Genomic DNA, 22311 nt, shown 5'->3' on the forward strand with positions numbered 1-22311 from the left:
CTTTTTAAAATAAGCTACGCTAAACAAAAGTGACACCTGCATACTGTTGGAAACCCATAGATAATACCAAGATACTCTGAAATATCTTCAGCAGGATTCTTTGAGGAAGTGCCATGTCATGCTTGTCATCAAGTCTAACTAAGGAAGGATGCATTGTATTTTTTAAGCATTTAGTAGGCAGTCATACAGTGTCTTAACCAAAAGACAATACAGGGAATTATGTCAGACTATGAGTTCCAGCATAACTAGTCCTAATAAACATTATTAATACCAAATGAGTTTTAAGAACCAAGAAGAATAGCGACTGGCAGAGCTCTCCAAATGTAAACTTTATTTATCCTAATTATTAAACTGATGCCATCAAGTTCACATTGAACGCCCAACACAATCACGTTAGTTTTCTTGTGATGTTATGGACATTGTATCAAGTAATCTTTAATTTATATTCCCATAATTCGCATACATTCAGAACCAAAAACCTACAGAACAGCTTAACATTAAGCTTGTAAGCTGATTGTTAAACCTCTCTTTTAAAGACCAGTTTATACGTTTTATAATAATTTACTCTTTTTGAACTTTCTAAGAAGTTACGTAACATTTCGGTCATTTACAATATTCTACACTAAAAATATTAGTAAATCTGACACAGTCACATCTTTTCTCTGACAATTTCTATTTATGTCACATTTATGACTCAGTGTTTGAGAACAGTCTTTGATCAAAAGAAATTAACTGGTCTATTTACCTATACAGTGGACCAGCACTAATATATTTAAGCACAACTTTACATACAATACAGATCATATTTTCTCACATGAAGGCTAAAGATTTCTATCCTTTAAATGTACCTACATAAAAGTGTCAGTCTTTAAAATTCCATATTGGTGAAATGTTAGAGGATGTGGTCAGAGATGATTAATTCATTCAATCCTATGTTTGCATCTCAAATAAAAAAAAGACTTAAAAAGACAATAGCAGACTAAAAAAAAAAAAAAAAAAAAAAAACATTGGCTAAACATTATTTGACCTGACTAGTTGAAACAAAGACACTATATGTAACAAGTCTGCTAGACTTGATCTTACCAGTCAAGATTTATACATTTCTAAAAAAAAAGTTAACAAAACAGACTCTTTCAAATTGTACTTTCCAGTGACACTTACTGAATATTAGGACAATATACAATATTCTAACAAGCTGAAAATGTTCTATAACATTTTACTTCAGTGTGTTAGTCGTGGCATGTTTTTGCTTTGACAGTTTTAACAACTTTGCAAATGCTGAATCACATTCAAATGTTACCACCAGTGAACAAAATTACTACAGCCACAAGAAATTTTGATAAAAACACACTGGTAGATACAAAGCGAGGAGGTAGACAGAGTACAGAACATCTAAAGGCATCCAGGCTTTTAAAAATTAAAAAGACTGAAATGGGAATAACCATATTCCATACTTTTTTTTTTTTTTAATTCAAGTTAAAGGCTACACCCTTCTAACCCAACACATCATAATACACTGTGGGTCTTGATTTATCTCCGTTAGTAGAATCCAATTTAATACAGCTAAAAAGAACAGGATCTTTGTGTTTACTTGCTACACATGGTAGCATTACAATTGATACTGTACCTAAATACCTGTACCATGTGTTCATATAGCCACCAATCAGTGTCTTCACACTTATTACTTTCACTTTACTTTGTCCATGGTCACAAGTCTGTCACCTTATTTTCTACAGCTGCAGCAATCTGTTGAAGCCGGTAGCCAAGCTGCATCTTCTGAGCGGTGGTGTCTTCCTCTAAGGCAGTGATAATCTAACATAAACACACACATATAGGAATAAAATTAGAGCATATGTACGCAAAATTTTAGAGGCAGCAGAAAATAGTCTCTAAAAATGTATTGTTCTACTAAAAGTAGTAACACTTTACAATGTATCATTTTTAATGCAGTAGCTAACATGAACAAATTAGCAATATACACCAACTTTTAAAATAATTATTTGATCAAAAATACATTAAAACAGTAACATTGTGGAATATTATTTAAAATGTACAGTTTTACTCTATTTTAATATATATTTAAAATGTTAATATTTAGGTTTCAAATTTATTATTTAATTTTTTATATTATATTATTGTATTTATAATTATTATCAATGTTGGAAACATTGCTGCTTAATATTTTTTGTGGAAACTATGGTATGCTTTTTCCAGTATTCTTTTACTATCACTTTTAATCTATTCGTTGTAGAATAAAAGTATTCATTTCTTTAAAGAACATTTTACTGACCCCAAACCTGTGAACAGTAGTGTATATTTTTTTCAGCCTTCGGTAACACTTTAGTTTAGGGACCGATTCTCACTATTAACTAGTTACTTATTTGCATGCACACAGCATATTGGCTGTTTATTAGTACTTATAAAGCACATATTAATGCTTTATTCTACATGACCATATTTTAGATCCCCTAATCCTAGCTACAATTAACAACTACCTTACTAACAATTATAAGCAGCAAATTAGGAGTTTATTGGGGCAAAAGTCAAAAGCTGTTAATAGTGAGAATACACAATCTAAAGTGACCCAATATATTAGTAAACATTAAAATTACCATTAAGATTAATGCTGTAGAAGTACATTGTTAGTTCATGTTAACTTATAGTAGTTAAAGGGATACTCCACCCCAAAATGAAAATTTTGTCATTAATCACTTACCCCCAATGTTGTTCCAAAACCGTAAAAGCTCTGTTCGTCTTCGGAACACAATTTAAGATATTTTGGATGAAAACCGGGAAGCCTGTGAATGTCCCATAGACTGCCAAGTAAATAACAGTGTCAAGGTCCATAAAAGGTATGAAAAGTCGTTGTCAGAATACTCCATCTGCCATCACTTTTTGTAAGCGAAGAAAACAAAAATAACAACTTTATTCAACAATTCCTTTGGCATCCTTGTGGCGCAGATGATACAGAAGAGCATACGCAGCATATGGTGATATGAAGAGACACAGAGGAGACTGTTGACAGAAATTGTTGACTAAAGTCGTTCTTTTTGTTTTCTTCACTTACAAAAAGTGTTCCCGTTGCTTCATGCAACCCAGATTGCACGTCTGATGACTTTCATACCTTTTATGGACCTTGACACTGTTATTTACTTGGCAGTCTAAGGGACAGTCACAGGCCTCCCGGTTTTCATCCAAAATATCTTAAATTGTTTTCTGAAGATGAACGGAGCTTTTACAGGTTTGGAATGACATGGGGGTAAGTGATTAATGACAAAATTTTCATTTTGGGGTGGAGTATCCCTTTAACTGATGCTAACAAATTTAACCTTTTTGTAAAGTCTTAGCCTAAGAGCTTATAAAATATATCTTAGCCTGTCATGACTCACCTGGTCGTAGTATTTGTTGATGTACTTATAGAGCTCATGCAGGGCCACCAGGTAATTTAATTCTCCAGAGTAATTCTGACAGTCAAAACAAATGTGGAGAGTGTAAATCTTATGAACAACAAAACTACTAAAGTGCTACAAAACACTGTAACTAACCCCCCATCTCTAACCCATTACAAATTCACTTCAGTCAATATGACTTTTTCAAATTTCACAACTGAAAGGAAGTAAACTAATGACAGACATACCCTGGAGAGCTCAGCAAGAGCGGAGTTCATATCCTGATCGCTGGCAGAGATGGTCTGCTTGATGTCTGCATAATATCTATTTAAGAAAAACAGTGATATTCAGAACAAGATGACTTTTTCTTATATAGCCTATACAGTAGTAAAGTAGTCCAAGGTATTTTTACCGTTCAACCATCTGTTTATAGCGAGGGATATCTCTGGCATACAGCAACTTATTAATAGGTGAATCCTAGATAAATAACAGGAATAAAAAGAAAAATATCAGTTTTTCAATCTTCAGCAATGTCAATATTCTTGTTTCTGTTCCTTTCTCTGTTTGTCTCTTACCCTTCCAAGTTTATGCTCTGTGGTAGTGCAGGAGTCCATGAATGTTTGAGCAATAACTGACAGAACCGCGTCAACATTATCTGACACCTGCACATCAAAGATGAACTGAGGGTTCTTTACAATGTTGATCCAGAACCGCAGAGGCAAACTAGAAAAAAAAAACAACCAAATCAGATCATCAAGAAAACTTTAAACTATTACTTCACTCGTAGGTGGATACTTGAATGTTTTAATCCGGTTAAAGGTGCTGTATGTAGGATTGACACCGAGTGGTTGAACTAGGTATTGCAGTCCAAATTCAAAATATTGGAGAGGGTTTTTTTCACCCGGCCCCTCCTCCTCAGACTTGAGGCAGATGCAGGTTGCCAGATTGACGACACAAACAGGAACGAGCGCACTTGATGATGAATGAAATGAAATACGCTGTGTTTTCCACCAAATGGCAACCCGGGGTGTGAAATACAATTGGGTAAACTGACAGTGGGCGTGTTACACAAACCAAAACAAAAGTTGACATTCCGGCCGGAATGCACATTTTAAAGGAGAATAAGTGACTGCAGCATTGTTTTTCAGATAAACAAGTTTGTTAACTTAGAATGTTTCTTAAATATCTGCAAACATATTATGCTATTTTTATGCTTTAGTAGAGTCAAAATCTTACATACAACACCTTTAAGGCTTTCAATATCTAATTCTAATCCATTAATTTATGAGACTATCACTGAGTAGCTCCATTAAATACTTAGGATAAAGGTATAGTTCACCCAAAAAGGAAACATTTTTGTTCATCTTCGGGACACAAATAAAGATAATATTCTTTTAACATTAAACTGTCCATACAACTAAAACATATTTTATGCAGAAAATGAACAACATTCTTAGTTTGGAATAACATGAGTATACGTAAATGACAGAATTTTCTTTTCTTTTCTTTTTTTTTGGGGTGTACTGACCCTTTATCACAGATCACAGGTTAATATAAAAAGGGTAACCAAAGAAAAATGAAAATGAATGACAGTTATTTTTGCTGACATACATTTTTGAGTGGAAAAAATCACCATTCCCAGACTACGTTTTAGCATTTTTTATGGCTAAATTGGTCACTAAGTTAATAAGTACCTGTTAGTTTTCCAGATGTGAATAGTTTCAGAGTCTGAAATGCCATGGCGCACCGCCTGGTCATCAAGCAAGTCAAAGAAATATTTGATTGCCAGAGGAACCGGTTGACTAGTGCTTAGAATAACTGTGAACAGATCATCCACAAACTTCTGCAGTGTACCCTACAGAAAGACAAAGACACAGGAAGTAAACAGGTGTGCGTATGTTCATTGTTTTATTCAGCCATGTATACTAGAAAGAGTTGTACATTACTGGTACGAGTTTGGCTTCTCCTTCAATGCTTTTGTCTATATCTTTAGTCTGTGTAAACGCATGTTTAAGATACCTTCATTGACAGTAGCCGTGTGAGATAGATCTCTGGTATTGTCTTGGCTCTTTCTCGTTCTTTTAAACTGCCTCGTCTGTGTTTGGGTAACTCTGGTTCCTCACTGGCCTTCACTAGATGCCATAGTCTCACTCCTTCCTCATCTGCATCCTCTAGCATGGGCGTCTCTGCGGAGGGAGAATGAAAGACAATAAATTAAAGCAATATATTCAAGTGTTGAATAGAGAACACAGAATAAAAATGGTAGTTACCAAAATTTTGACTACAATGTTTAATGAAACATTTTATACATTTTACACCCAGATTTTTTTGTGCTGCCTGTTACAGTTACTAAAGACAAACAACTGTGTTTATATTTTTGATCTGCGGCATGACACACTATGCTGTACACTATACATGTCAAGAAAAGTGAAGCCAAAACATTTAGATTACCTCCTGATGGCTGGCTGCAGTATAGGTCATAAATCATGCCCTCTCCATGTTAACAAATGAGAGGTGAGCCAAGCTTAATTTTTTTTTTTTTTTTTAAAGGCGCAAAGATGGTTTCTGTCATTTTAATATAGTTTGTATCATGCTGATGTAAGATCAGTTGTTAGTTTGATTTAATTAGTTATTTGATGCTTTAAAAATAGGGTGTGAATATGATTGACAGCTTCTCTGGGTGAAGTAATCACAAGGCACGGTTGCATAAAGTTCAAGAAGGTGTGCCTGTGATTGAATCTGCGATAGTAAAGGCAGAACCTTGATACTATGCAGATTCAGGCTTCAAATGACACCATCAGTGAAAGATGGCAGCAGCTATCTTGACACATTTTGGCTTCATTTTTCTACAGTGGAAGGAAGAGGAGATGCATTGTCTATATTTTTTTATAGTCTATAATCAGTACCACAGTACCCTTTTAATTTTTTATTTTTTGTTTATACAATACTGTCTAAACAATCATGAAAATCAGCCCTGTGTGTTGCGTGTCTGTGCATGTCTGTGAACATGAACACTTTGCATAGTCATGTGCCATATACTGTACTCACTCTCCCCTGCAATGTAATCATGGGTATCATGGTGAATATGTTTGCTATGGCGCAGCACCAAAGCTACAGTTGCTCCATCTGGAACCTGAAATCACAAAATATATGAAAAATATATGAAGAATAGAAGTTAAAACTATTAACTGTATTTTAGATCATGTAACTAAGGAATATTTGGCATGTGTACATTAGTTTAAATATGGACCAGTCAAATGAGGATAGTCCCTATTTGGTCCAGATTTCCTTGAATCCAATGCAAAAACACGTGTTGGGAAATTTTAATCCTCACGTAAAATTCCTAAATGGACTGATTTCTATTGAAATTACTGGATTTTACCCATACCTTTAGTTTTTCCACTGGCTTGCTCACTAAGAGGATTTGTAAGGTATTGTTATTTGTGAAGCACTTGACTTGAGTGGATTACAGCACTGTATTTTAAAGATTGCATTGTACCTTATAATGCTGGAGCGTGTTCAGGCGTTTCCAGTTGCCCTGAACCACAGATGTTAGATCTTCATCTGAGAGGATTAGGTGACCTGCTACACCAGATCGCCATTCTGGAAATGTCCAAGGAACAATGAAAACAACATGTAAAGTCAAAGACATATAGGCCTGGTTTCACAGTCAGGGCTTAGATTAAGCCAGGATTAGGCCATAGTTCAATTAGGACATTTTAGTAATTTTTATAATCGCGCCTTAGAAAAAAACATTATCATTGATATATTTTAAGATTAATCAGTGCAAGTTTCTTTCAGTTGAAACAGCTCAGACTTGCATTTTATTCTGGGACTAGGCTTAAGCCTTGTCTGTGAAACCAATGGATAAAGTTTGAAAAGAAACAAACAAAGAATGAAGGAATATGAAGTAAAGAGGACACGGCCGATGTGAGTAAGAGAGAGCAGACATGTATGAATTTTCTCACCCAGGTCCACAGAGTCAGCATGTGGTCTATTAGAGTATGAGGTGCCCTTGTACACCTGGTCTAGTATCTTCTCCTTCACCTGGGTTATAGTATCACAGTCTAAAACTTTGGCAGCAACTGGCTGAGTCTCATTTACACCTATTCCCTGCATCAACACATTCAATGTCTAAAGTGAAAAAAGAAAAGAGAAAGAATTAAGTATTTTAAAATCACATTTTAATCATCTACATTTTATACTAGCACAAAAAAATCCACATATGATTCTCTAATAAATCTTATCTAAATAAATTGATCTGTCTTATAAACTGATCTGTAATATCCCAGTTGAATTTCCTATTTTCTCTTCAAGACCATGGCTTCTGATCTGAACCATGATCTGTTTCAATTGCACATCTTTCACCTCCACCATAAAACCAGCATTTTTTTGCTGAGCAGTTGGTAAGAATCAACTATGGATGGCAAGGCACTGTCAAAAGATCTGCGGCATAAAGTTGTGGACAGGCACAACTCAGGAGATGGATACAAAAACATTTCAAAGGCTTTATCAGCATCTAGAAGCACAATAAAGTATATTAATAAGACATAAAAGTTATTTGGTACAACACAGACCCTCCCTGATTCAGGACGTCACTCCAAACTGGATGAAGGAGCCAGGAGGAAACTGAGGCCTACAGCAACTCTGAAGCAGTTATAGGACTTTATGACAAAAGGTGGTCATTGAGTGGTCATGTGACAACAATATCACAAATTTTCCACAAATGTGGCTTGTATGGGAGAGTTGCAAGAAAAAAGCCACTCCTCAAGAAAGGCCACATGCAATCACGACTGAGCTTTGCCAAAAAAAACACCTTGAAGATTCTGAGGCCACAAGAGATTGAATTATTCGGCCTCAACACCAAACGATATGTCTGCCGGAAATCCAATACACCTCACCATCCAAATAACAACATTCCTTCTACAGTAAAGCATGGAGGTGGTAATATCCTGTTATGAAGCACTTGTCAGGATAGAAGGAAAAATGGATGGGGCAAAATACTGTCAAATTCTTGAGGATAATCTGCTGCCCTCTGCCAGAAAGTTAGCAATGGGAAGAAGGTTTACCTTGCTTCTATCCCTCACAGCCATGTTTTCATTCCTGTCCAAAATATGCCACTACCTTGACTATGTACAGTACAGGTCAAAAGTTTGGAAACATTACTATTTTTAATGTTTTTGAAAGAAGTTTCTTCTGCTCATCAAGCCTGCATTTATTTGATCAAAAATACAGAAAAAAAATGTAATATTGTGATATATTATTACAATTTAAAATAATTGTTTTTAAATTTATTATACTTTAAATTATCATTTATTTCTGTGATGCAAAGCTGAATTTTTAGGATCATTATCACATGATCCTTTAGAAATCATTCTAATATGATGATTCATTATCAAAGTTGGAAACAGTTCTGCTGCTTAATATTTTTTCAGAACTTGTGATACTTTTTTAGGATATTTTGATGAATAAAAAGTAAAAAAAAAAAAAAAAAAAACTATGTTTTAAAAATATAAATATTTTGTAATAACAATATACACTACTGGTCAGTAATTTGGGGTCAGTAATTTTTTTTTCTTTCTTTTTTTTTTAAATAAAATCAATACTTTTATTCAGCAAGGATGTGTTAAATTGATAAAAAAGTGATAGTAAAGAAAATATATTATTAGAATATATATTATTAAAATTTTTTATTTTATTTTGAATAAATGCAGTTCTTTTTAACCTTTTATTATTTAAATATATTAGACAGCAGAACTGTTTCCAACACTCATAATAAATCAGAATATTAGAATGATTTCTAAATGATCATGTGATAGACTGGATGTTACATGTGACACTGAAGGCTGGAGTAATGATGCTGAAAATTCAGCTTTGCATCACAGGAATAAATTATTTTTTTTAAAGTATATTCAAATAGAAAACTATTATTTTAAGTTGTAATAATATTTCACAATATTACTGTTTTTTCTGTATTTTTGATCAAATAAATGCAGGCTTGATGAGGAGAAGAGACTTCTTTCAAAAACATTAAAAATAGTAATGTTTCCAAACTTTTGACCTGTACTGTACATGTTTCTATAGTACATGTTTTTAATTAATATTTCTCATTACATACTGGTGTATTTACACTTACAATCACACCTTAAAATAAAGTGCAACCAAACACTGTGATACTTACATTTTGTAAGAGTGGACACAATCTGTGAGCTAAGATGGAGTGTTTCAGTCATTAAAACATTTTTATTTATTTTGTTTTTACAAAAGCTTTTTGGCAGAAACCAATTAGATTAAAGCACTAAAACTGTATAATAAAGAGATTCAGGTCATAATAAAGAGATTCAAAGATTCTAACCAGAGTGTGGTATTCCAAATCCTCTCTCAGCAAACGGTTATCATTTAAGGTGTATTTGGCTTTGCCAGTCACTGCATCCACAGGCCCTTTATCCACTTGGTGTTTAATTGCTCTGAAGAGCATGTACAGAGGCTCACCAGCTGAATGCTAAACACAGGAAACAGAAATATAATCATTTACATGATACAAAATGGATGATCTACTTAAAAACACACATAGATAAATTCTTTTAAAATTCTATCAACTGTCATCAGATCCTCAAGGGCCTCGGTGTTATCCTGCAGTCTTAATTAAGACATCCTCATGTTTTAAGAGGCTAATTACATTCCTGGACAATTGTTTTACACTGTTAAACATCTAATCATGTTTTTCAGATGTCTCACCTACAAATCATCTCTTTTTATCCACAGTAAATTTATACATTCAAAACAAACAGTCCTACCAATTTTCATACACACCCTTAAGAAAGCATAGAGGCAGATGGATATCCAGTTTGTCAGGAGCTTTTCAACTACCGTCTCTGTTCTGAGAAGACAATTAAAGCCTCAGTCATACAGATACTTGAGAACAATGAATATTAAATTGGTACAGTTACTGCAACATCCTTACCTCCGGAGCATGAGTTTTGGGTTCTTGGCAATATACTGTTCCACCAGATCGTTCAACAGTGTTTTGAGTATGTCAGTAAAGTACTCTAGTTTACTGTGAAGAGCCACAGTGAGCAAAGAGGCCACATAACCTCTGTCTCTAGGCGAAAATGTCCTCTGACTCTCAAGAGTGTGGATAAACTGTAGGAAAGAAACATGAGAGAATGAATATCAGAAGATGGTGAGAGTTATCATTTAGTGTAATTATTATTTACAGACACAACTTTCATAAAATGTGCAAACATTCCCTGATGCTCAAAAGTCTTGTTTAATTTTGTACTCAGAAGCTATAAACCTTATTTACATTCTTTCCCAAAAGAAAAAAAATAAGTACAAAGCAGTACAGAGTATTAAGAATAACAGAAGTGTTTCACATGGACACCAGGATGGATTTTTTTTTTCTTCAAGTCAAATTATATTTATTTTGTCTTGCTACATAAGTGTAAACACATGTTCTTAATTTTGTCTCGGTCTAAAAATGACAAACAAAAAAAACTAACATTTTAAAATAGTTTAGCAAAAACAAACTGGTATACACAGGGATTTTAGCTACCTTTGTGAGGAAGAGTTTGCTGTTTAGGAGATTAGATAACTGATTGAGTCCTTGCTCCACTGTGGCCCGTCTACACTCCTGCACATCCAGGTCTCTGCGAAGTGGCGACTCACGGTGCCCAGGGAAAAAGATGCGTTCAGCATACCTGCGGTACTCCAAGAAAGGGATCCCTGATCCAACCAGATCACTTGTCATATCCATCATTTCAGTCATCAGATCTGTGGAGGTTTAAGAGTATGATAATTAAAGGTCAGATTTTCTTGAGGAACAGTTTGAGAAACGTAGCTGATGGCTGAAATACTGCACTGGAGAATTTGTGATTTGTTTAAACATTTTAAGAAACTTTTCTGAACGTTTCAAATTAATTAATCTCTTCAGAATTTGTGGAACAAGTGGACCTTATTTTGACCAACAGTTCCAAATGGTATCATTTTATTTACTTTTTATTTACCACTATGAATGAATGAATGATGAAATACATTTTGGCCTCACTTACAGCTTTTCTTAGATTTAAAGGGTTAGTTCCACAAAAAAAATGAAAATTCGGTCATCATTTACTCACCCTAATTGTAATTTGAAATAAAGTAAACAGCAGCACAAATGTCGAATTCAATGGATTGACAAAAATGATGTCAATCAAGGGAATGTCAATTATCTTCATTTGTGTTTCCGAATATGAGCAAAGTTTTAAAATGTTTGGGATGGCATGAGGGTAAATTAATGATGAATTTTCATTTCTGGAAAAAAACCATCAATTTAAAAACATTAAAATCTATCCTTTGATCTCATCCTAAATGTAGCCATAAATTACCTGTGAACTCTTTTTTGCAACGGTCTCTCACACTGGTCTCTAGATTCTCCAACTGGATCTGAACCTTCTTATAATCTCTCAGAGCCTGTTTACTCTTTCTCCTAAGTGGAAGTGATATGAGGGCACACAATATCAATTAAGTTCATATACCAATCTATAAATGTTTCAATACTTATTTATTGCATTATTCATTGGTAGCAGGTAAGCATTCCAAACAAGAAATGGGCATTCTGTGTTTTCCGATTTACGCTGGGCAATAATATTATCAAATTCTATTGGTATTAATCTATTAACACTGGTAATAGATCCAAGTAATGTCAATCTAATCCAAATATGTTCAAAAAAAGCTATATTATTCAAAGGCTACTAACTTTTTCACTGTACTGTATTTAGCACATTCTCTCACATTACATATTACATACACACCTGTATATAAACACGATGATAAGTACAATAAGAGCAACAAGAGAAGCAACCGTTCCAACACCAATCTGTGCCACCAGTGGAAAGATAGAGTGACTAGGAGAATCATACTGCACTTGTCCCAGTGAAAAGTTCAAGTTTCCCATATGCACCTGGAAATAGACAGACACAATATTACATACCCCTGTTCATGCAATACAATATCTGCAACAAAAAATGCAAATTACAGCCACTTCATAATAGAAGATGTGAAATTTAAAGCTCAGTTTGTGAGGGTGTTGGCTTCATCCTTACTATAAATTCAGGAAAGGCCTCAGTTCCCTCTCGCTTGCGCCCGTGCCTAAGAGAAAGTGGGGGCTGCTGGGATGGTGGCTCGCAATAAAGGTGATTATGTGTCAAAGTTTTAACAGTACAAACTCCTTCACCAATCAGTGCTACTACTTCCTCTTTAAAGATGGCCAAGTCTAAATTCTCACCCTGTAGAAAGAAATGAAAAGAGGTCCAAGAAAAAGTAAAAAAAAAAAGCAGCATAAAATTAAGTTCTTAAACTTGACAAGTAAAATAATTAGATAGATAAAAAAACACATCAGCAAAAGTCCCACTAACCTCCACTGATATAACTGATCCAGGTTTGTAACGATATGGTTTTGTGGGATCACGGTGGTTCAGTGGGTGCAGGATTGGGTTTGGTTCATAGATGAAAGGTGATTGGCTGACAGAGTTAAAGTCAAAGCGCAAGTTATCCAACAGAAACTCAACCAGCATATGGCCACCAACTACCTTAGCATCTACACCAGGAGTCCGACACAACAACAGAGAAGAGGTTTTCACCTCGCAATCCTCCTTTAACAACAGAGAAAATAAAAACAAGAGAAAGAGAAACACTGTGTAAGTGGACAAAGTCACCTAAGTATTTTACACAAAATGATGCATAACTATGGAGACTGTTCACCAAAGACTATAATCTAACATCTTAATAAAACTGGCTTAAAATTGTTTTCATCAATCTTAAAACCATTGTGAATCAAGACAGATTTCCTTTCTGAATCTCGCTTGAAGTTCACTCTGAATAAAAGTGTCTGCTATAAAGAATAAAAGTTTCATAGTTAATAAAAGCAACATCAGAACCATATAAAAGTAACAATCGGCAATCAATGCACTTGCCATAGTTATATCAGATATAAAATTAGATATACATGGTGTTTAAATAAAAATTAATAGTTCATTCATACTGTATAATCCAATGAATAATCTAATCTTAACCAATTGTTTATGTGAGTTTATGAATGAAGCAGTGGGCAAACATTTCTAAATTGAGAAGATGGGCTTCAAATTTTTGGGTGCAGGTGTTGAAATGGTTTATTAATCTGTGAATATACTTTAGAAATAGAGTACAAAACTGGTTACACAATAAATTCAGTGTATATGTTTGTTAGGTAAGGTTAAAATGAAAAAAATAAATAAATACCTGTATGATAAAACAGTCTGTACAGTCTGTTGCCTGCATTTCCACATCTGTTACACTCCTTTTTCTCCTTCGTCTGCGTCTCCTCAGGGGGAAAATGGAGTCAGGGAGGACCACTTTCACTCGCATCTGAGGCTTCTGGACCACATCCAAGTTCTGGCCGAAAACGCTAATTACACGCCCTCCACTGCATAAATGTGTAAACGAAGGAATGTTAAAGATTTTCAAGAGAAGAAAAAAAAAACACTTCCAGAAGGTTAGGTTTTTTTGTTTTGTTTTTTAAAGTGAAATTTCTAAAAGAAAAGTTCATAAATACAGCCTTGCTCTAATGCAGGTACGAATCAGCAACTGATGAATAAAATGAACTCCCTAAAAGTCCCTATCATACTTTTTTTTCTTGTTCAATAAGTTGCACTCTGACATTCATGCTGACTTGAAGCATGATTACAGTACACTACAATCATAGATCCAACAAAAAACCCATTTAATAATTCCATTAAATAATTTCTAGGTACAGGTCTATAAACAAATATACATTTCCATAATTACAATTTCAAAAACAGTCTAGTCTCATACAATAATCATAAAACGTCTAAAATACTTCTGTCAGCATTTGACTGAATCCTAATGATGTTTACTCAAAAAAAAAATATACGTTTGCTTCTCTATGCTTCTGCTATTTCTTATTTCCCACCCGGTTCTAACCTGTACTCTTAAAGACAATGGTTAAAACTCTTAGTTTCAATACTTCATGTTCACCTTAAGATCTTTGTTGTATTATTTGTCACTTTAAGTTACTTTGGATAAAAGCGTCTGACAAAGAAACAAATGTAAATGAAATAAAGGCAGGTAAACTCAAACACACACCCGACAAAGCTCTTAGAGGGTATGGCATGTGTAATGTTGGGGTCAGGGGTATAGTAATAGCCATCGCCATGGAGATGTCGCTCAGTGTTTCCATATCGCACAGTCACTCTGTGTTCTCCTGTTCTGTTACTAGCACCAGTCAGACACTTGATAGTTTCCTCCTGAACACTTGCTATTCTGCAGAGGAAAAAAAGGGCATAAAAGAACTTCCTATTCAAAGACAATCCTCATATTACACCAATCTACAGTTTTCCACAGTGATACATAGTACTTACAATGAACAAGGCACATTCCCTAGAAGGACACTAATATCAGTAACACGACCGGTCAAAAGTTTTCTGCCTGTGATTGTCAGAGTTGTTCCTCCTGCCTTTGGTCCTCTCTGAGGAGAAACTTCTATCAGCTTCGGGTCCTTAAAGGACACAAGGTTCAGAGATACAATCAGAAGAAAATCTGCAATCATGAACTAAAAATTACATTTTTTTTCTTCTGCAATCTTCAAGCAAGAAGGAATTTCACAACAAAAATGTTCAAATAACAACAACATGCCAACGCACATAATAATCAGATGAAAAACAGGAAATGCAGGGATAGGGGATGTGAGTGTGTATGTGTGTGTGTGTGTGTTGGGGTGGGGGGGTATAAGAATGTGGTGCAACCTTAGAGCCATGTTTTTATGTCGCGTCAAAGCACAATATAGTCATGTTTTGTATAGAGTGTATCATTACACACTGAAATTGAATATTTACTATATTGTCTTCATCTTTATCCCACATAACTACTTTAGCTTCAAAAATATCATATTTTATGCACAGGGGCAAGTGATTTAACTGTACAAAATTACTATTCATATTATACATATGGGCAAAGGAGTGTTCAAGCTTCAAAAAAGAGACAAAAGCACAATACAAAAATTGGATTCAAGTAGTCCATACAACACATGCACTACATTCAAAGTCTTCTGAAGCCATAACGATGGTGATTATTGTCGACTGCTCACACAAAGCTATCCTATGACTTCAAACAAGTTATAGGGAACACTTTATGATATATTTGGGTGCAGTGGCCAGATTATTCCCCTTCTGTGTCCCATGGAGGATGAGACAATATCTTTTTTTGGTAAGTAACTTTTTATAATAATATTGTTAATTATTAGTAAATACAAGTTAACCTGGAAGTTGAATCTCTGACTTGACAGGCCGAAGCCTCCACCAGACACTTTCACAGAGATGTGACCAGATTTCTCCTCTCCACTTGCAGTAGTTGTACATAGAATTCTAAAAGAGAGTGAGTAAGCATAAACAAATGTGTAAGACACACAGAAACAAAGCAAATGGGCAAATACTTCTTAAAATTATTTAATCTGTGAAATTACTGAATTGCAAATACTGTATATTGTAAAGAACAATGCTCTTTAGGTGCAAGACACAGTGGTTCTATACTATACTCCTTAAGTGTGCTTTAGGTACAAGTTGAGGCATTCACATCAAAACCTGCAGTCATCTGCAGTCAATGACAGTATTTAAACTAGTTTGCACACTATATGTATGGGCACATATAGGTATGCACATACTAGGGCTGGGCGATATATCTCATGCGATTGTCACACGCATTTCGTCAGTATATTGCATAGCTTGTCAGTGATCTACGGCTCTGTCTATTAAATGCCGCTCCATTTGAAAGCAGGTGATGGCGATTTAGCGGTAATCAGGGAACCGGCTTTACTGACGAAATGCGCGTGACAATCGCATGCGATATATCGCCCAGCCCTAGTACATACATGTAAATGTGAGTGTAGATGTGTATGTGCTTACATATGAATGTATTCCGATATATAATGTCTGACGTGCATTTGATGGAAGTGTAATGTTATTTAAGCAGAAGTAAAAAAAAAACCTAGTTTGCACAGTTGGGTGTTTACCTGGAGGATATTTCATACAGATGTGGTATAACAGTGCAGGGCACACCCGCAACAGTCACAGACTGAAGGATATCCTGAGCTTTCTGTCCCAAGTTAGACCCAGAAACAGTTAAAGTAATGCCTCCTTCCACCAACCCTGACAAAGGCTCCACCTGTGGACAGAAAACCAGTCTTAAGGCATATCTTTTTTCATATGGTGGTACATATCCACATTTACACTTACATATTTGGAAGAGGATTTTATCCAAGTTGACTTACATAAAAAAATTTATAACTTTCAAGTTATACATTTAATATGTTCATGCGTTCCCTGGGAATCGAAACCACAACCCTGGCATTGATAACACTCTACTGCATCATGATTGATTAATTTTCATATGTAATTATGCATTTAATTATTTCTTATATTTATGAATATAATGTCATTGGAAGGTACTGAATGGTACAGCATTATGTATTGTAAGTCATACACAAAGACATATGCAAACAGGCTCCAATCCACCTTAGATGGTGTATGTGTGCTAATTGTAGGGTCAGAATGTTTCTTAGAGCGAGTGAGTCAGGAGGGAAAAGAAAAGAATAGAGGTCCCATTTACACCCAGGGTTTGGATGCATTTCAGTCAATCCGATCATCAACAGTCAATGTTATACTATGCTAAAGCAAAATTAATTTTAGATTTGTGCATTAAAGAGTTTTAAAAAGTTAAAAACTGCATATGCACTAAAGATTCTGCATTTAGTCAAGTTTGAGACTGTTTAACAAACCAAATGAATGAGAGGAGCAGGACAGGTCATTTCGATGTGTTGGGAACAGGACTCTCTGTAAACACAACTGGCTCCACACCACACACAGTTGTACTTCTTATCTGCAGTATGACAGCGGCTACAGTCCAAGTGCCCAACTGAACAGTTATATAACGTCACTAAAATGTAGAGAACACAAAGAATATCAGTTAGAACATACAGACAAAATAGACTTCGAATTCATACATGAGATTCAGTAACAACATTTTCAAAGAACTGTTTTACTTAGCAATCTAAAAACACAAACAGATTATCAGGCCAAAGGCACAAATACTGCACTTTCCACAAATGAGTGTTAAACTGGACAAAGGGGAGACAGCAGCAGAAGACATTAAATCGAGAAAATAAAGGCATTTTTTTATGTTCCATTTTCTTTTTTCATCTTTAAACCATTTAAGTTATTATACGCAAGTCACTGAAAGGAAAAAATGATCAAACAAGTATTTTTCTTTAATTTCATATATTTTCTCTAACACCAGCTTGCCTCAACTGAGTGATAGCTTCATTTAAACCCATTAGATTAAGTTAACATTGTATACTAAATTAATGACTATTGCTACTAAACCATATACAATCATACAGTATAAAGGTTTAAAAACTATACTTTCTTATGGAAAGTGCCAAGACCCTATAGCTATGTATTTAATGGGCTCATAAGACAATAAAAAAATATTTATGTGTGTGTTATATATGTCATGTATATTAAGTGTGTGTATTTTGCACAAACACAGCCCATCATGAGCATCAAAAAATTATACTCACCATAAAGGTCAGTGCTGTCAATATGAAAAGTGTCTTTTCTCTTCACATACACCATGGCATTATACTCTCTAACTGAGTCTGCATAGAAATACTACAGAAAAGAAATTTTGAGTGAGTATCAATGATATTTGCAAACTGCAGTCTTTCCTCACAGAACACACATGCATTTAAAACTACTACATAGTTTTCTCTGTTTTCTTCTTTAATTATTGTTGTGGGCTTTTGCCTTTACTTAGACAGCACTATAGAGAAGTAACCGGAAACTAAAGTGAATAACAAGGAGACGAGACACATTTTGGAGCATGTGCATTAACTGCCAGGCTACACCTCTATACAGTATATATTTGTGCAGTGCTTCTCAAACCTGTCCTAGGGACCCCACCACTGCACATTTTGGATGTCTTCCTCATCAGTCACACACAATTCAAAGCGACATCTACAAAAAGTCATTTCAAAATGCTCTTCGTACACACCAGCATTTCTGAGTATTTCCAAAATTTCTCATTCACACTGAAACATCAGAAAACACTAAAATCATCAAATTTAATAATATCTCACTGAGATGATTACTGGGAGACCAGACATAATAAAGTTCTCACGCTTTTCTTCCACCAAAACATTGGTAACACTTTACTTAAAACCTTTATAATGCATTATAAAAGTAGTTTTAATGCATTAATTATGCCTTGTAATGCACCTTATAATGCATTGTACGATCTCATGAAAAATTGTAACCCCAGTTATAATACGTTATAATACTTACAGTAGGTATTCATTGTTACACCTTTAGAAAGTATATTAAAGTAAAACAAATGAAAAACAAATACTACAATGTATTTTAAGTGTGGTTACAAATGCATTTTAAGTTAGAATGCTTTACAACGAACATTATGAATACTGTTATAATGCATTATACAATAAGGGTTTAAGTAGAGCATTACCAAAACATCTCACCGCTTTCTGCATCCAGGTCACACTTATTCGGCGTGGAATGAGTTTTGCATTCTCTACTAATGAGACGATGAGCTGAATTAGGTGTGTTAGATGAGGGAGATACTCAACATGTGCACCTTTTTGTACTAGACTAGAGTATGTATTTTGTGTATTATAATATGAGGGCCTCATTACATGCTCACGGAATACTCATAAATCATGCTCTGAATTATGTGTTGTTGTGGTACCTGGTGAGCATGACAGGTGATGTCAAACAGCAAAGGGTTTGCCTCATTCAGCGTCACATCTGCATCAACCACCACAGTTTGCCCCTCGATCACCATTACACACTCGTATGCCAGCTCTTTATCCTAGGCACAAGTGTGTTTAAAGTTTTTTTTTTATTTTTTGTTTAATTTTTTTAATTCAGAAAGAAGTGGGTGTTTGTTTGTTTATTTTTACCTGATAGAGATGCAAGTTGCGGGCCAGCAGAGAGATTTTTCTCTGAGTTAAGACAGGAAGAAGAGAGGATCCTTGAATCTTCTCCACACATGGGCAGGCAGATGCCCCCCAATTGACAAAAGTGCCTTCATCAGCCTGATTTAAAAAAAACAGTTCAAATATATGTTAACACACACAAGCATGTATGAGAGTGAATGTTATAGTATTGTGTCGCATCATCCAGTGAAAAAGAGAAGGAGAAAGGGATTTAAGGGATAAAGGATGTACATGAAGAAAAATAAATTCTAATACATTCTACCACTAAATTCTGCATTTCTTTCTGGGATATAATTTGAGATGCCATTAGATTAATGCATGTGACCAAATGACGAAATTTGTATTATCTGAATTAATTTCATAATTTAATTTGCATATTTACTCGGAATGTTCAACTACATGTTAAAAACAAAACAAAATGAGAAATATCATGAAGATGGAGATAGTAAATCTTCAAGAATTTTACCAACTTTTCTGTTGTTGTAGAATATTCATCATCATATTATTATACTGTGTTATGTAATAACTATACTGTATACTTTGTATTATACAAGTGTGACTCAATTTACAGGATTTTATTTTATTTTTATTTTTTATTCCAAACTAAGAAACTACATTGTAAGCAAGACAGAAAAAACATACTCTTCTTTGTTTCGTTTTGTTTTGTTTTTTAATTATGGCTTGGTATCGGTTCTAGATGTTTGGACTCACCTGTAAATCTGTCGAGTCATACTGGTAATCAGCATCTATGCCTGTACTTCCCAAATGGAGGTATACTGGGGGATCACTGTCTGATTCTCCATCCCCTGATAAGACTGTAGCAGCAGAAAATGTTGCGTTGTCGTTCTCTACCTGATCCACCTCCTCAGTTTCCTCTGGAGCCAACTGAGCCTCTTGACGGTCAGTGATTATCTTGTTCTCTGAAGGCACGGCAGGTGACACTCTCTCAGACATAGGCAAAAAGTCACTGGTTTCAGAATCAGACACGTTTGGTTCTGGATTTGAAGGTAAAACTGTAGTTTGGGTTTCATTCATCAAATTCAGCGTTTCTGCTAAATTGTGAGGGGTGCTGGTAAGCAAGCTATCATGTGTGGCTGGCTCCATAAGTGGAGGCAATTCGGTTTCAGCCGATGATGATGACAGTGATATTCTTTGCTCCTCAGCAGCTTCGATGTCTGATGGCAACTCAGTTTTTACAACCACTGCCAAACTTGCAAGAGTAACCACATCAGTGTCTGTCTCCCTCAGAGCCACCGATTCAATATCTGTAACAAGAAGCTCTTTTTCTGAGAGGATCTCATCTAGCAGAGAGAGTGTGGAGGCTGGCTGTACTGTGGTCTCAGCTGTGGAAGAGGGGAGAAAGGCACTTGTAGGCGCAGCAGAAGTGGAAGAAATCTTAGTTGATGATGTTGGTTTCACAGGTGCAGAAGAGGTTAATGATTCCAGTACAGTAGTTATAGTTTCAGTTATTGCAGTGGCAGTAGTCGAAGGTTTAGTATGAGCCGTGGTTTCAGGGACTTTGTGTGTTGTGACTGGTGAGGTTGTGAATGCAGCTCCAGAGGCTTTGGTTGCAGGAGGTAGAGTGGGCAGAGATTTCCACTGAAAGTAAGAAGTGCAGGGAAAACCAAGAGAGGCACAATAGTAAAATAAATAAAGATAGATGGTTATAAAAGGAACCACTACAAATTGATACTCAGTTTAAAAAAATATATTTTTACACTGCAAAAACTGTTTAGTTATGATTTATTTTGATTTATGAAACATGGCTTTGAATTCTCAAGCTGTGATATTCCTAACAGAATGCTGCTGCAAACGTGGACCACTTACAATTATGGTTGCAGTGCATGTTAGCCTTACCAAGCTGAAATTTGTGTTTTATTCTTTTAAAAGTATAATGAACAAATTACAGGAATTAATCACAATTTTGATAATGGAGCATTTTAGTCAATTACATTTTCAATTTCCCGAAACATGACAAATTACTATGAATAAATTATAAAGACATGACAAAATATAGGCAGCTTGTTTTTCTATTGCATTTTCTTTGTTAGCTTCAGTTCTTAAAACTCTAAATAAATATAAAATATTATCAAGAAAATTCTCAAATATCTAAAAACAATTCTCAAATGTCAGACTTTTGTCTGATTGTATAGCAATATATTTGTCTGTCTATGAAGGTATTTTTAAATTAGCAAGCACTTTGTGACGTAAAATGTGTGAGAAGAAAAAGATAAGATAGGTACATGCATAGCAATTAAGAATAATTTGAACCTTAAGAATGTTTTGGGAATCTGCCTCCTGGTTCTTTGAATAAACTGGTAAGATGTGTTTTGTTTACCAATTATTCACAGAATTCTGCAGGAAATACTGTTCTCATGTTTGAGACACGTAATTTTCACCTCGCATCAAAACAAAAGCATAGAGAGAAGGCACTGCTGATGATGTAATGACTTACATGTTCATTATAGATCATCAGTCCCTTATCGCACACAGCCTTGTGGGTACACATATGTTGGTTTACACACCAGTTGCATCCCCAGCGACTCTGCACACAACCATGGCAGCTGCAAAAGAAAGAAAGTGCATCCAAACACATTACCTACATGTAGTGTATATAGATAAAGATATACATCTTAATTTAAAATTTTAAAACCAAGTTAAATAAACCTCATTTTAAAACTTAATGACCATGCATCAGTGGATTTTTTTTTTTTTTATGTGCCCACAATATGTGCTGTGTTTGTAACTCACGGCATGCTTCCTGCAAGCTGTTTGACTGCTGTGCAATCATAAAAGGTGAATTCCCTAGAAGTCACAACAACATCACGGAACCGAAGAGACAGAGTGACTGTAAAAAAATCTGATTCAGAAGGAAGAAGAAGA

General features: G+C 35.0%; 1 protein-coding gene across 3 annotated transcripts in view; it reads right to left on the bottom strand.

Annotated features, from left to right (window-relative positions):
- Positions 1–314: 314 nt before the first annotated feature.
- plxnb1b (plexin b1b) overlaps positions 315–22311 on the bottom strand; it is a 58087-nt gene continuing 36090 nt past the window's right edge. For all 3 annotated transcript variants that reach the window (XM_042758083.1, XM_042758084.1, XM_019119024.2), the window contains 30 exons: positions 22180–22288; positions 21884–21992; positions 20140–21027; positions 19393–19527; positions 19179–19301; positions 17998–18088; positions 17197–17354; positions 16432–16583; positions 15682–15787; positions 14786–14922; positions 14511–14687; positions 13647–13830; positions 12785–13021; positions 12473–12655; positions 12182–12330; positions 11756–11856; positions 10945–11162; positions 10354–10532; positions 10203–10269; positions 9745–9891; positions 7358–7523; positions 6889–6992; positions 6438–6522; positions 5409–5575; positions 5084–5244; positions 3965–4112; positions 3802–3866; positions 3638–3713; positions 3390–3464; positions 315–1812 (listed from right to left, as the gene is read on the bottom strand). In XM_042758083.1, the coding sequence (XP_042614017.1) occupies positions 1708–1812; positions 3390–3464; positions 3638–3713; positions 3802–3866; positions 3965–4112; positions 5084–5244; positions 5409–5575; positions 6438–6522; positions 6889–6992; positions 7358–7523; positions 9745–9891; positions 10203–10269; positions 10354–10532; positions 10945–11162; positions 11756–11856; positions 12182–12330; positions 12473–12655; positions 12785–13021; positions 13647–13830; positions 14511–14687; positions 14786–14922; positions 15682–15787; positions 16432–16583; positions 17197–17354; positions 17998–18088; positions 19179–19301; positions 19393–19527; positions 20140–21027; positions 21884–21992; positions 22180–22288 (4802 nt within the window). In that variant the 3' untranslated portion in view covers positions 315–1707. The remainder of the gene's footprint in view (positions 1813–3389; positions 3465–3637; positions 3714–3801; positions 3867–3964; positions 4113–5083; positions 5245–5408; positions 5576–6437; positions 6523–6888; positions 6993–7357; positions 7524–9744; positions 9892–10202; positions 10270–10353; positions 10533–10944; positions 11163–11755; positions 11857–12181; positions 12331–12472; positions 12656–12784; positions 13022–13646; positions 13831–14510; positions 14688–14785; positions 14923–15681; positions 15788–16431; positions 16584–17196; positions 17355–17997; positions 18089–19178; positions 19302–19392; positions 19528–20139; positions 21028–21883; positions 21993–22179; positions 22289–22311) is intronic.

This window comes from Cyprinus carpio, chromosome A6 (genome assembly GCF_018340385.1).
Source record: "Cyprinus carpio isolate SPL01 chromosome A6, ASM1834038v1, whole genome shotgun sequence".
Lineage (NCBI taxonomy): Eukaryota > Metazoa > Chordata > Actinopteri > Cypriniformes > Cyprinidae > Cyprinus > Cyprinus carpio.